General features: G+C 39.8%; 2 protein-coding genes across 7 annotated transcripts in view; one reads left to right on the top strand and one right to left on the bottom strand.

Annotated features, from left to right (window-relative positions):
* Nucleotides 1-8,613, bottom strand: part of USP33 (ubiquitin specific peptidase 33) — a 51,311-nt gene extending 42,698 nt beyond the window's left edge. For 2 of the 6 annotated variants that reach the window (XM_064516054.1, XM_064516056.1), the window contains exons 1-4: nucleotides 8,266-8,610; nucleotides 3,281-3,341; nucleotides 2,627-2,738; nucleotides 1,474-1,527 (exon numbers count right to left, since the gene is read on the bottom strand). In XM_064516054.1, the coding sequence (XP_064372124.1) occupies nucleotides 1,474-1,527; nucleotides 2,627-2,707 (135 nt within the window). In that variant the 5' untranslated portion in view covers nucleotides 2,708-2,738; nucleotides 3,281-3,341; nucleotides 8,266-8,610. Of the gene's footprint in view, nucleotides 1-1,473; nucleotides 1,528-2,626; nucleotides 2,739-3,280; nucleotides 3,342-7,840; nucleotides 7,864-8,265 lie in introns of those variants that run through there. The other 4 variants (XM_064516059.1, XM_064516057.1, XM_064516058.1 and 1 more) reach the window with 4 other exon arrangements.
* Nucleotides 8,614-8,695: 82 nt separating this feature from the next.
* The window catches only part of MIGA1 (mitoguardin 1), a 46,889-nt gene continuing 43,008 nt past the window's right edge, over nucleotides 8,696-12,576 (top strand). The window contains exons 1-2 of the mRNA XM_026096763.2: nucleotides 8,696-8,847; nucleotides 9,793-9,966. Of these exons, the coding sequence (XP_025952548.2) occupies nucleotides 9,868-9,966 (99 nt within the window). The 5' untranslated portion in view covers nucleotides 8,696-8,847; nucleotides 9,793-9,867. The remainder of the gene's footprint in view (nucleotides 8,848-9,792; nucleotides 9,967-12,576) is intronic.

Raw genomic sequence — 12,576 nt, 5'->3', positions numbered from 1 at the left:
GCAAAATAATTGTCAACTTTAATTACTCTAATTGCAAAATGCATTTGGCTGAGTTGAGCACAGAACCTTGCAGCTGCCAATCTCACACATTTTCACACCATTTTTATTAATTCTTCATTTGCATGAGTAAAGACAATCACGTAACAGGATACAGAATGTTATTGTGTAACTTTGAGCACATTAATTTATACAGTCAAATTGCAGCTAGACACACAGTAAATTAATTTTCTGTATTAAACTACTACAGGCATTTGTTAAGTTACAAATATTTATCATGCTGGGATCTCACCATGTGCTGGTTGTTTTTCTACGCACAAAGATGAAGGCGAGATGCCAATTCATCCAAGGGGAGATATAACACAGTGTGACACTTGAAATGTCTTACTGCAATTATAAAACTGTCCTATGGGAATGTTGATATGAAATTAAGTTTTTCAATAACAGTTCAAGAGCCCTAAGTGAAAAATAAGAAAAAAAAAAAAAAGGAAAGGTGCAAAAAAGCTCTAAGCTTCATAGCTTTTCCCCACCTGCTAGGTTCATGCACCTCTCAACACTTCTTCCTATTTGTCTTCCTATTCCAGGAAAGGATTTTATATCTAATCAAACTTTAAGCCATCTACTAACAAGATATATAATATGGCTTATTTCCCCCCTTCCTTTCTTTTTTTATATCTTTTATTAATAGAAGAAAAATAATCTGATCTCTTTACCATTAAAACAACCCACTTGAGGGAAGAGACTGGAGTAAGTTTTTAAAAATACTTACACACCTACAGGTTGGCATCTCAGCCTAGAGATCCTCCTGGCAGGACTTAGACAAGTCCTGTCAAGAAACACAGTCACACCTACAGAGCAAAATCTCAATCTCTGGAAACTGTTTTATGTCTGAGGAACTCATGAGACATTTTAAAAACTGATGTAGGTACACACTTTCCTGTTGCCATTATAGATCTATCAGAAACAATATTTTCAGAGGATCCCCTCCTCCCCACCCCACCCCCCCTTTTTTTTTTTTTTTTTATACACAAAATTCTGAAGTTTGGTAGACAGCAAGAAGGGTAAAGCATTTACTGCTAGCAGAAATTACTACTACTAATTGTAAGAGAAGCTCAGAAAAAGTAGCCTAATTCATTCAGGAGTGATGTATTTAATTATCTTCAGATTTATTAACCAAGAAAAAATTCTTAAGAACTTAAATACACCTTAATTCAAGGAGGAACTTTAATATGCTAGTTTCTTACCCAAAATCTCATTTTAAACATAATATTTTTATATTACAAAAAAGAGTATCTGGTATTAGGAGGCAAATTGTTTTAGAAATAGAAAATTGTACAAGAAATTTTTCTTTAAATTAGTTTTTAAAGTCATTATTGAAAGAACTTCATTAGAGCTGTTGATTCAAAAGCACTACCAATTTTTAGATACTGCTTACTAGAGAAGCACAATCTGCTATGGAACAACAGACCAACTTACCTCTAAGCATGCCCAAAGGTTGGGTCCTCTAACTTTACAGTCCTGACAAGTGCCCTGTTAAGTTAAACATGTAAGCAAAGCATTATTTCATTTACTTTCACCAATGAAGCATAACTTGAAAACAAAATGAGAAAAATAATACTAAGTATCAACTGATTAGTTTTTAGGATAGTTAAAAGAATGGGTTGATACAAACTCAAGTTGTTTCACTTCACACAAGACCAGCATATTTTTCTAGTAAAAACAGTAGAGATTTTTTGACATCTTACTACAAAGTCTTCATCTTGAACCAAACAATACTTTAAAAAAGCATAAATATATTTCATATCTTATTAACATCAAGATCCCCCAAACTGGTCTTACATATCAATTTAACATGAAGAGACACTGAAGTGATAGAACTTGTAATAACTGCATGTTCCTATTTTAGTCAATGCTATCTGCAAAGCCTCCAAAAAAAAGATGCAACACTAGACAAATAGTATACAAACACTAAATACAGCAGCAAACCAAGCAAACACTTTTGGTTAAGAAATTTAGCACCATGGACAGAAAAGTTTGACTTTTTTTTTCACCTCTCAATTACTAAAATGGGCTACAAAATCTTTTGTTTGTTCTCTTTATTAATATTAGAGAACAAAAGTTCAGATAGGGACAAGTTCTCAAACTGTGGTTCTTCAACCAAAAAGTGAACTGAGAGCCAACAAAAACTTAAGCATAAATTCTTTTCTTACACAGTCTACTTGAAGTCACATCAGCTAGAGCATATTAATTTCACATTCCAGATAAATAACTGCCATAATGGCACTGTTTAACTGAAAATGAAATAGATCTACTTGCTGTTTTACTATGTCTCATAAGCAATATTTGCATTAAAACATCACCCACTTCAGAGAACAAGACTGGAAATTCCTGGGAAGGTCCTCTTAAAGGTTAAGTATTAAAAACAGTTTTTCAGTTTTATCAGGTCCATAATTCTTCCCCCACTATATTTAAACCTTCCTATTCCAGTACAGGAGACGGAAAAAAAATGTTTTACCTGCATTTAGCAGTTAGCTGCATCTTAGGTATAGTAATACATGACAAGACATATAGCTAAAATAAGTGACTAGCATTAACTGTGATAGGAAGGAAGGAAGCTGCTATAACTCACATGAGATTTCTGTATCAATTCCTCTTTTGTTATCTCACCCACTGATTCCAAGTGTGGGCAATCGCTGCCGAGCGATGACATTTCAGAAGCTGTGTTTTCCTATATCCTGCATCTGGGATTTTCAAGACCAAGAAATCACTTTTTAACAGAATTAAGAGAGAGAAAAACCTGATTTCTTACAGTAGGCAGCAATATTAGATATCTAATATGCATTATATATATATAACCTTTAAAAGAATATGCCTTTAAGTAAGCAAATATAAATATCTTTATTAAGAGAAGCCAGTAGCCCAAATTAAACACAGCTGTCTTCTAAAATGCAACCCTGTATCTTCTGACTTTTAGGGCATAAACCAACAGAATCTTGTGATACAGAGCCAGTTTGGATGAGTTATTCAACTTTCTGGCTACCACTGTGGCACCCGAAAGATAAAAAAGTCTACCCAGATCTGATCCCAGCTTTGGCTGTACATTGTGGAAGAGAGATCTTCTGTAACACTGTTAAGCTGTGTTAAAGCTATGAAAGTTAAAATGCAATAGTATGACTTACTTGTCAAGGGAGAAGGAAGCTATCTTGGTTTAATTTATTTACAAAGACACATTATAGATTCAGGTATATTATATACCAAAAGCAAACTGAAACTTGCAACTCACACGTAGTACAGAACGCTCAGCAAGCTTTCCCTTGATAGAGTTTTCTGTCCTTTCAAGGTCTCTGAAGCAAACATAGAAACTTATTAGAAATAAGGTATGCTAAATACAATCACTTTGTTGCTATTGTTATGATAGTTGCACAGACAGCTGTGATGTTTTACAACACAAGAAAGAAAACTGAACTCTGTAACATGCTTTTTATGGAAAATACTCTATTTAAATCGTGCAGGTAAGAACCATACAAGAACTTTCCCCTAATTTTCCCACCTAAACAATTACTATTGATGCTTCAATCTTTCTAAAGCCCAAGAATTGTTAAATTTTCTTTGTCCAATTATTATGTATCCAATCTAGCTTTCCTTTATTAATACATGCAACTAAACTTCCAAACTAATTCAATGGTGCATATACCCCCTTTTACCCCCCACTTGATCTGTTTGCAGCTTTCAACACTTATCAAAATCTCTTTTCACTCTTTCTCCTATTTGCTTTGGCAGATTTAGGTCTCTGTTTCTTCAGCTACACCAGAAGAAATATTAGTTTGCTGGTCTCTTCTCTCTCCATAACCTCTCAAAAAAGTATTATCACACTATTTCTCTCATCTTACACCCATTCAATTTTTCTATCAAAATTAAGTAGCCTAGGCTTAAAACACACAAAATAAACTCTCACGGTAGTCATCAAATATACTTCCCAGTCAACTTCCAGTTTATCATCATGGACTTGGCCTTTATTTCTATTGCCTTGAAAAAAAGACCCTATTGAATCACGGGTCATTTCAGTTTCTCTTCACTGATACCATAAACAGTGTTAGCCATGTTTTTCTCCTAATCTATAATATTTTTAAGTATTAATGCAATCAAAATTATATTCAGAGCAAAGCTCTTCAGTATATTTATATAAAAATATATAACAAACCCTTTTAGCAAACAAAATGCCTCAAATGATGAATCATCCTCAACTTTGTCATATTAACAATTCCAGATAGAATTTAAAATTCCTATTTACAACAGGAATGGAAACAAGAATACAGGTTTCATCTTGGACATTTTGCAAGGTCTATCAAAGACCATTAAAAATGTATGAGCAAGTTTCAAGTAGAGCCCTAAGTCTCTTAAAAACCTCAGTGTGAATTAATGCCAATTTAAGGACAGTGCTTTAGGAAGAAGGGTATAATAGACCAGTAAGGTCTAAAGGCTCAATTAATTTTATATAATAAGATTTCTTAATGCATTACACCAAGCACTATAAAGCAAGGAAGGAAGCATTCCTCATACTACCGTATTTCTTGCTAATCAGCTACTTTTCACATATGGAACGGTGCAAATACAAGCTGCAGTCCTGAACAACCCCAAACCAGGAGTTCTGCTCATTCCAGATTGCTTCTCAGTGCAGACTGAAACTCTGTTCTCATAATGATCATCGGAAAGGCTGGAGCATGTTAATGCCCATGTCCCTACGGACATGGTTGCCATTCCTGCCCATATGGAGGGCATCCCTTGTAGGGCTTCAGTTAACACATAAAGAAGCTATTACTATAGGGATACAGCTGAAGGGCCTTTCTTTCACCTTCCATTAAGAAAACTCACACCTCCCCTTCCATCCTGTAGCACTACAGTGAGTTATCTAGGTAGCTACAACCTTAATAGTTTAATGTACCTAACTGTAGTAACACATTACACAAAATTTTACATTAAGGTCTACTACACTGTAAAATGCAATGCAAAACCACAAGTCATCCTCCATCTCTTGAAGTACTAGCAATCCCAGGGTAGCTTCTCCCTCACTCACTGCCCTTGCTCCATTTCAGCACCTCTTGTTCATTCAGTCTTAAGATTGCTTATATTCCTTTATCAGTGCTTTAACTATGCATGTCCTTACCACATTTACTTTTTCACAAGCTTCTGCATTGCACTGACCTCATCGGAAAGTTGCTTCCTCACCCTTTCAGCACAATTCATAGAATTCTACTTCGCAGTTTCTCTTATATTCCATCTTATGCTCCACCCTTAGAACATGGGTATATCTCAACTTGCATCCACTGATGTGATGATTTATACAAGGAAAGTACCTAGACGATGCTGCATCTGAATAGCTCTACTGGGTCAGATCAAAGGTCCCCAGTTTAATGCAGTATCTTGTCTCCACTGTTGATCAAAAGATGACATCCACAGAAAAATGACAAGAATATGGTAGTTTCCCTGAATCCTTTCCCAGAGCTGCCAACTATTTTCAGCACAAGGGTTTCCTGAACCAAAAGTTATATAAGTTAGAAAGACAGAAAAGGGCTCCGGAAAGGATCTGTATGAGTAATGTCAATCTTCCTCAGGTTGTAGAGCCCTACAAAAATTGCTGTCAAGAAAAGAATCCTTAGACAGCAATCATATGTTTAGTGAAAGGGGGCCTGTTTCTGCTACTTTGCATAGACTTTTCACAAGTATTCCACAGTCTCAGAGGAACCTTAAAAATCACAAGCTGAAAACCACAGCCCTACATACATGGCATATAAAAAATAGTCTTTGTTTCACCTGGAGGTTAAGAGTGAAATAAAACTTGACTGGTGGGTGAACTTAAGTTTTCACACTCCCTGTTCATCACCATATCCATGCACTATGCTTCTTTTCAAATACATCCTACATATTTGGGAAAGAACCCTGAAGTGCATTCCTAGCTCGCTTCACTGTTTCCACCTGCCTATCTCACTGCATCATACTGTATCATACCACAACATCATTCAATCAATTGAATCATTTAATATTCAGAAGGACTTCTTAACACTTTTTTTTGCTGCGTATTACCACATACAGTGAGCCACACTATAAAACTGAGCCTGTAATGCTTACCTTAAACCCTTTTTTTCCATATATATATATATATATTTTTTTTTTTTTCCCATTCATTTGGGGAAATAAAATCTGCTCATGGGAGCCAGAGAAATGTGAACTGTATTTTAAAGCATCAAGGCTAGCAACCTATTTATTATTCACCAGAATTCCACAGCGTCATAGACTTGTGTGGTACCTACCACAGAAGCACTATCACATCAAAAAAAAAAAACCCTCTGAACAGGTCTAAATAAACAACTTCAGTATTAAAATAATGCATATTTATAAAATATTAATATATATAATCTCAGACAAATAGTAAGATAAATTCTAATCCTGATAAACAAAAACATAATTTAGTTAAGGAATATTTAGGGGAGAGTTTAAGAATAAAAGGATTATTCTGAAGACAGCAATTGCCAGAAGCAGGAATGGTATTCAGGTATTTATGATAGCCTTTTAAAATTTTGACCGTACAGCTTTGAACAATTGTGGCAGCATAGTTAACGGGGTTTTGAATCTGTGAAAGTATAAAGAGCTGCCCTATGCAAAGCAAGCTGTAAGTGCAAGGTTTTCAGTCACCCTCACAGTTATTTTACTAATGATACACTGGAACAGTCACATTTAACATTTATTTTCTTTTTCAACAACAGAAGAGACACATAGAAATGCAATTTTATAATTGAACATTTAATTACTTAGAATTACAAATAGCTCTGGTAGTTTCAGTAATTAGTCACCACATAGATAAGATAGTCTTAGCACTTCAAAAGACAGCAGCATTCAATCCAAACTACACATGCCCACAGAAGCTAAAATCATAAACTTAAAAATTCAGACTTAAGACATGTACATGTTTCTACTTGTTTACTAAAGAACTGTGTTGCTCTTTAAAAATTTTACTGGATTCTTTGATAATTTAATCACAGAAATTATTTCACAATAACAAAGTATGTGAATAATTTTCTTATTCATTATTTCCAAACTCAAAAATTCTTTTTAAGCCAAAGAAAACCAATCAAATTTCACACACTAAGCTCCTTTATATTCTCTTAACCAGTAGATGTTTTTGATTTTGATTTCGCATACCTCCCTATTGCTACCTTTTTTTTAATGCATCAACTCTAAACGTGAGTATTGTCTTCTCATGAGAAGAGTGACAACACCAGTACTAACCCTGGAGGAAAACCTACTTTCTACAATTAGAATAAAAATTGGTATTTTCCCAGTAAGTGACAAGTGCCTGCTTGATAAGGTGATGAAAAAACCCTGGCCCTCGTTTTCAGGCACCAAAAAGCATTCATCCAAGCAAAAGGCAACTGTATGAAGTCATTTTTGTTACATTTTTTTCTTTCATTATTTTTTCTCCTAAGCAGAAAGAACATTACAAAAAGTGTTTAAAGGTATGTCCTCTTATAGGATCAGACATTTTTTTTATTTTATAAAGCCTTCTAAGGCAAAGATAAGCTTCCTGTTTATTTGTTTCTTTCTTCCACAATTTTTAATCTGAACGCTGAAGCCCTTAGTTGTCCGTTAGAATTCTAAGAGGATTTTCCCAGCCCAGGCCCTGCCAAGGTGCAGGACAGGTCTACAGTGATTTTCCACTGGGTATCACACCAGATTTGTTCTCACCCAGCCCATTTCACCCCCCGACCTACGCGTGCGGACAACGAGCTACGAGATGAAACGGGAACGATCTTACAGCAAGATGGAGTTTGCCTAAACCGCGTCCTACCTACAAGGCCGCCACCGCCTCGCTGTGCCCCTACGGCGGGGGCATTTCTGGGGCGGGCTCAGTCCCTTTGCCCCCACCCCCCACCCCCGCGCAGGCACCGCCGCCGCCCGCCCACGCGTCCGCGGAGCTCCGCAGCCCGCTCGCCGCCCCGCGCGGCGACGCCTTGGCCCAGGGGCGGCCGAGCCACCAGCGGCGGCTGCCGAGCGCCGCCGCGGCCCGCGGGGAAGGCGCGGCGCGGCACCTCCGACGAGCGGCTCCCAGCCCGGCCCGCGGCAGCCATCACCGCACCCACACGCCCAACGGCCGCGGCGACACACGCTGGACTTTGAGACCGGGCAACGACGCCGCTCGCTCCGCTGCTTTCCTTTCCCTCCCCCTCCCGGGACACCGCGCCCGCGGGGCTCCCTCCCCCCATCCCCCCTTACCAGAGCGGCTGAAGGTCGCACCGTGCGTGGGACCCAGAACCGGGCCGGGCCGCACCGAGCCCCGCAGCTCCTGCCGAGGCGAATCCCGCTCCCCAGGGACTGCGGCCCTGCTTGGCGGGTGGGCAGACGCAGCTCCGCCGCCCAGGACGCCGCCGCAACGGCAGAGACGCACGGCTAAGCCGCGGCAGCGCCGCCTGCTCCTCACCCAGACGCCCACCGGCCGCGGCTGCGGCAACCCCGCACGCAAAGCGCGCCCCGCACAAAAATGGCCGCGCGGAGCGTCTCCGCCGCTCACGTGAGCCCTGCCCCGTACAAAGATGGTGGCACCAGGCTCTTACTCTGCTTTGCCCTGTCGACGGCAGGGAGGGGTTGCCCTGGGCAAAGATGGCCGGCGCGGTCTCCTAATAGGGCAGGCAGCTCCCACGTGGTTGGAGGGCGCTGCCTCCCGCCTCCTCCACTCTCCGGCTGCTCCGCGCTGGCCCGGAAGCAGATCCGCGCTGTCTCCTAGCAGCAGCCGGTGCAGGGAGGGAGCCGCCGCTACAGGGTGGTGGCTGCTGCCTGCGGCGCCTGCCCCAGCGCCTGGTAGGTAACGGAGCGCGGCGGCCGCCAGGGCTGCTGCGCTGCGCCGGTCTGGCCCTGCGGCGTAGGCTGTCCTGGGGGGAGGTGAGCGAGCGCCTGCCTTTGCCTGGGCGGAGGCAGCTCCGCGGAGGAGGCGCGCGGAGCCGGTGGCCTCGCCCGGCCCGGTACTACCCGCCACGGGGGCTCGGCTCGGCGCAGCCCGAGGTGGGCGGCGGCGGCGGCTGCCCCTGGGGCGGCTGTAGAGGCTGGCAGGGCCCCGGCCGCGGCGCCACCCTGCCCGCGGCAGCGCGGGTGCGGGGCGGGTGGCCGCGGCGCGCAGGGCCGAGCAGCCGGAGAGGCGCGGGACAGCCCGGCGCTGGCGGCTCTGCCCTTAGCTTCCCCCTCGGTCGGAGCCGGTGCTGAGGCGGTGCCGGCGGCTGTCGGGGTTGAGAGGCTTTACCCTGTGCCCGGCTTTAGGGGACCGCTCCTTTGAAGGGGGAGGTTACGTCAGACCTGCTGGGCTGTGGTATTTATTTCTCATCACGTATCTGCGAAAAATTGAAATCTCGAATGAGAGAAAAACTTTCTGGCTGCTCTCAAGCACTTTAGGTTTCCTAAGTCGTTTAGCTGACATACATGTTTTTCCAAAAATAGTGATATTAACTGCAGAAATAGAGTTGTTTCTTTGTATAATTCAGAGCGTAGGTAAGGTGTCACCTCTTTGAAGGAGACGGAGCCCTCTGCAGAGCCCCATTTACAAGCGTATGGGTTTTTGCACAGTACAGGCTGATTTTTGGCCTAAGCTGAGCCAGCACATTTATGGTCTTAAGTGCTGCTAGGGACACAAATCTTGCCTCTATTCAAATCAACATAAGCAAGTCATGTACTTATGTAGGAGTTTCATCCTTTCAGAAAAAAGCTATCCTAGGCTTGTATTATGTAATTTAATGTGTATACTTCACTTGACAGAGTACACCAGAGACCATGTGTGACTAATGTTTTCAAGATAGTTCCACTTAATGAGGTTATGGGAGAGAAGGAGCCATGTCAGAAGAAGCTGTTGCTGAGACAAGCTTTTCTTTGAAGACAGCAGCTTCCCGGGTATTTCATCTTCCCCTTTCTTGGTACTATTCTCTTATCCAGGTAATATATACGTTATCTGAATATTGTCATTTGTAATGTACTTCTAGACATTTAATTGCAATATTGTATTCACTGGTCTGTGCTTAGTATGAGTTAGATTTATAAGGAATATCTTGATTTTTAATTTTTTTAGAACACCAAGCTAGATTAAGAATGCTTTCTGTCATCTTCTACTGATAAACCTTTAGGGCATCATCATACATCAGACTGCAGAGTTCACTTTCTCTGCAATGCTATAAGTCCTCATTACTGAATAGTCATTATAACGGTACAATTCTGATCAAATATCAGAATTCTCCAGTTGCTTTTTTTGGTAGAATATGTCAGATATTTAAAAACTAAACATATCCATCATTAAATCTTAAATAATACTATGGGTGTGGTCTGAAATGTTTTTCTAGATTGCCAGTACCACTTACGAGATCAACCTGAGTGATAATTCATTAATGGAAGTCAAAAAAAGACAAAAAAAACAAGGAACTTGTTCTAGTTATTGAGTCACTTATGTTTGATTAAATAAATGCTGCATGACTAAAACAAGGCAGTGATTCTTAAAAAAAAAATACAGACTGGGTTTAAACCAATAATGTGGAGGGTTCTTTTTCTTTTTTCTTTTTTGTTTGACTGTCTTCACAGAAAGAGCTTCTGCACAGAAAATCTTAAAGGTTTACTAGTCATAATATTTGCTTTTGTAGATGATCCTACTGTGATTTATTTTGACTTATTTTGCTAATCTTATAGGCTAGTTTTCATTAAATAAATAGCAATGTGGATAGCCGTCCCTCAGATCTGAGAGAAGAATACATTATGATTTTCGTTTTCAGGCTGATAAAAGTTGGAAGGATTGTAAAGCTGACACTCCCTGTTTACAGGGAATTTTAGGACGTTAGAGTTGTCCCTAGAGCACCTTCATGTCAAAGATGGGGAAGAGGAACTGTAATTGTGTTGCTGAGATTCAGAGAAGAAAGCTATCAGTTGCTTGTAACTAACTGCATATGTATGTGATAAGTGATAGAGTGAAATATTTCTGAATTACTTGAAAAAATACTGCAGCTGCAGTTGCATCCCTCAGAGAATAAATTGTCTGAAGCGTGAGCTATATTCTGATGCCATAATATGCAGCAGGAAAAAAGAGTTCCGAGGTGGTCCAAAAGCTTTTTTAATCTGTAAATGTAGAATCACTGACAAGGATAACTAACTAAAAGAAAATTTTTTTTATGTTTAGAAATATCAACAATAATTTTAAACATTAAATATTAGCAGGATTTAGTAAAGCTTTGCATTTAAAACTCACCTTTTTAATACAACTGTATCTTATTTTTTTGAATTAGATGCATAAGCCGCAGCTATGTCATTTTCCATTTTTTTCTTATAAACGCTTTTCTCTATTTTACTGCATTTAAAATTCAGATGAGATATTCTCCTTGTCTTAGCTGCATCTGACTATTTTCATATTTTTTCATTTTTGGAATAATTTAAAATTCTCACTGCAAGATTTCTTATTTCATTTTTATATTGCCGCATTGTCATATACTTGTTAAATATTACGTGCAACCACAATATTATTTTTCCTTTCTTTAGAGGTTTTAATTTCTCTATTAATTTATAACCATACTCTTAAACACAGATAAATTCATATATGTGTAAAAATATCTAGTTACAGGTGTTTTTAACCTTGAAGCTCCCAGAATTAATGATAGATTGAAATTTCAACTTCAGTTATTTGTTCATTGCTCTTTTTTGTCTTTTTTTTTCTTTTTTAGCACATGTTTTTGCTTTGTTTCGGGGATTTGCTTTTCTTTTCAGAGTACAGTGCTAGGTCTTCAGCCTCAGTCAAGAGGCTTTATACAGCTAAAGGTAGGCTTCTAAATTCAAAGGAGTTTGACTTGTTCATAGCCAACTCAACGCAGTGCTTCTTTACATTACGTGAGTATGGATAGTATTAACACAGCAACCAAGGGCTGCCAGAGTGCAGTGGCACTGTCTAGCCAAGTCCCTTCTTTCGAGGGGAAATGTGGTACATATTAGCCCAGAGGACTGTAGATCTGTTTTTCCTCCCAGCAGTGCATTTTTCCAGCAGCATATACTTCCTAAAGATTTTGTGGATGTGGACTATATTCTCCAGCTAAGCAGTTCTTCTTTGATTCCTTGTGTGTCTTGTTACTTTGAACTTTCTAAGCTTTGTTAAAGTTTTGAATTGCAGTTTCTCGTATCTGTGGTTCTTTCTCTTATTTGCCAAATTTAAACATTTGTAAACCTATGGCTAATCTATGCTCAGATCTGAAATATAAAAATAAAACACCCGTTTTATTTAGACAGATGCATTTAAACATGTTCTTCCCAAACTGAAACAGAAGGCAAACGATTGCTTTTGGATCCTTCCTTCACTTTTTACAGTGCAAGAAAATAGTCTAGTTGTGAAGTGTGAGCTGCTGCTTAGTAGTTTTTTTTTCCTGTTACAGAACTAATTGAAGCCCTGCATTGTCATGGCATTAAAAAGAAAGGAAAAAAATATGTTTGAAAGTTATTTACTTAATTCCCCATAGAACTGTACTAATTTTTGGATTTGGAGTATATGTTATAGTTGTTGGTCCTGCAGTATTCTCAGTG

Source organism: Dromaius novaehollandiae, chromosome 8 (assembly GCF_036370855.1).
Source record: "Dromaius novaehollandiae isolate bDroNov1 chromosome 8, bDroNov1.hap1, whole genome shotgun sequence".
Taxonomy (NCBI): domain Eukaryota; kingdom Metazoa; phylum Chordata; class Aves; order Casuariiformes; family Dromaiidae; genus Dromaius; species Dromaius novaehollandiae.
Note: the sequence above shows the minus strand (reverse complement) of the source record. Positions and strands in the feature narration are given on the sequence as shown.